Source organism: Stylophora pistillata, chromosome 10, assembly GCF_964205215.1.
Source record: "Stylophora pistillata chromosome 10, jaStyPist1.2, whole genome shotgun sequence".
Lineage (NCBI taxonomy): Eukaryota > Metazoa > Cnidaria > Anthozoa > Scleractinia > Pocilloporidae > Stylophora > Stylophora pistillata.
In genome coordinates, this window is record NC_142528.1 from 3,182,171 (window position 1) to 3,184,445 (window position 2,275).

Below are 2,275 nucleotides of genomic sequence, written 5' to 3' on the forward strand. Positions count from 1 at the left end.
GACAAAAGTATGCGAAGCGGAACGGAATTGGCGCGTTGACGTGTTGCTGTATTTTTTTTTTCTTCAATAAATAAAGAAATTTCCAGGTCGTCTAGCTGTTTTTCTTCGTTTGATTCATCTAATAAACTTGGATGTATATTTCCTAGCCATTCTGACTCTTCGTCGTCAGAAATGTGATTCAAATTGTCCGCCAAATTTTTTTTGTAACTACAGTTCAATTCTTCGCTTGCGCGATGTGAGAAAACCTGTTAAACCGGTACTCCACAGTACAAATACCGCGTGATATTTGTACTCGTCTATGGCGTTATTTGTACTCTACGAAGTGTAGTTGGATAGTAATTAAGGTTATCTAACAAACACACAACGGGTCTTCAGCAATTTTCAAATAGGTTTCATTACTTTCGGAAATTGTTATTTTTCCTGACCAAATCGAACTCACTTAAACCAATCAGAAATCAGTAGTTTACCCACAACGTATATAGCACATTTACTTACCTATCAAGTGTATATTTGCATTGGTAACTCACCGATTACCTCAGATTTTATTTCCTTCAAGATCTCTTAAAAGGTTTTACTTTGAAGCCTGAGCGTCGGGAACTTTTTTCTTTCGTGAGCAAACAATCGGCACCCCGTGTGGTTGTGTTGAAAATAAGTTTGGCTCTTATGCAAATTTGTATTAGCTGTGAGCTGGAGAGAAAACGAAATTTCATTATCTAAAGGATAAAGCAATAAGAACCGATTTGTGCACTTCAAATAACTCCATTAAATGATGACAGAAGGTGAAGACCCACTATATTTATCTTACGTTGTGAACTGCATTCTCAATGCTTTCTCGTCGTATGCCGCAGTCATGTTGAACAGTTTAACTATCTACGCACTGAGAAGAACGCCTTCGTTACCGAAGCCTCTGAAAACATTACTGCTGAGTCTTGCAGTTTCTGATCTTGGAGTTGGTTTGCTGGCTCAACCTCTTTATATCGCAGTTCTTTTAAAGTGGATCAAAGACATGGAAGACAATCTACTTAACGAGATCTTCGACGTGATCACGAGTGTATTTTATTACGCTTCGTTTCTGGGTCTCATAGCTCTAAGTTTAGACAGATTCCTGGCTGTTCATCTTCATCTCAGATATCAAGAACTTGTGACTCACAAACGTGTCGTTGGTTTGGTCATTTCAATCTGGCTTTTGAGCACATTTCTTTCTTCACTTTTGTTGTGGCTATCGAGTGACTTTGTAATTGACTTATTGGAAATTACCCTCTTCAGTTGCTGTTTTGTTAGTGTGACACTTTTTTATGTCAGAATTTATGACACTGTACGACGCCTTGAAATCCAAATGCGAGCTCTACACCTAGGGCAAGCTGGTCAGAATCAAAATGGCGAAATGTACCTTCATTTCTCGAGGCTGAAGAAATCTGCTCTTAGCACATTCTATGTATATGTGGTATTTATGATCTGTTACTTTCCAGACTATTGTAATGCCATCCTGAATGTGTTACGGAGTGAACCAAACATGTTTTTAGAAGGTTTGGATTTGTTCACTTTTACTCTTGTGTTTGCAAATTCTTCTGTTAATCCTGTTATTTACTGCTTAAGGATAAAACACATTCGACACACTATAGTGGACATACTTCGAAATATATTTCGGAATGTTTATGGAATTCACAGCTGATGGAACATGGAGAAGTTTCACAAAGAGAAAGTGAAGCTGTAACATTTTGATTTTAATTTGAAGTTTGTTAGTTCTTCATGAAGTTTATCCTGATGTATGTCAACCATTCGCTGATGTATTCAAACCTTTCAGGTAGTTAGAAACACAAACATCGGTTAAAATCATGATCTCATTGGTTGCATGTCGGCCTAGCGGAGTGGAACTGTAATCTAGGTCTCAATATACCACACAGGTAAATAGAGCTTCTCGCACGCACTGATTGGTTGGTTGAAAAGTGATTAACAAGTGCTATTCACCTTCGAGCAGCAGATAAGGCAAAATCGCGCGTGGAGAGTTCAATATCTGATTAATTTTCGGTGTACTGACAGAATAAACAAATAATTTCTTGCTTCAGTATGGTAAATAGTACGGATAATCGAAAATATGAATATTAATAAGATAGAAATGTAAACAAAAGGTATACAGCAAAGAAAACATCATTTTAATTGTGATAGCTACACAGCCTGTATGTATCAACAAATAACGCATCAGAATATTTCTTTGTCTCGTCGCACTTACGAATTTTGAAAAGCGCACAGGATAATACGCTGTTTTAACAGCCTT

At 37.3% G+C, this 2,275-nt stretch overlaps 1 protein-coding gene across 1 annotated transcript; it reads left to right on the forward strand.

Annotated features, from left to right (window-relative positions):
- The first annotated feature begins 742 nt into the window (after positions 1 to 742).
- LOC148721410 (adenosine receptor A3-like) lies at positions 743 to 1,748 on the forward strand. Its single transcript, XM_088736388.1, has one exon. The coding sequence runs from the start codon at positions 767 to 769 to the stop codon at positions 1,670 to 1,672; it is 906 nt and encodes a 301-aa protein (XP_088592514.1). The 5' UTR covers positions 743 to 766; the 3' UTR covers positions 1,673 to 1,748.
- The last annotated feature ends 527 nt before the right edge of the window (positions 1,749 to 2,275 follow it).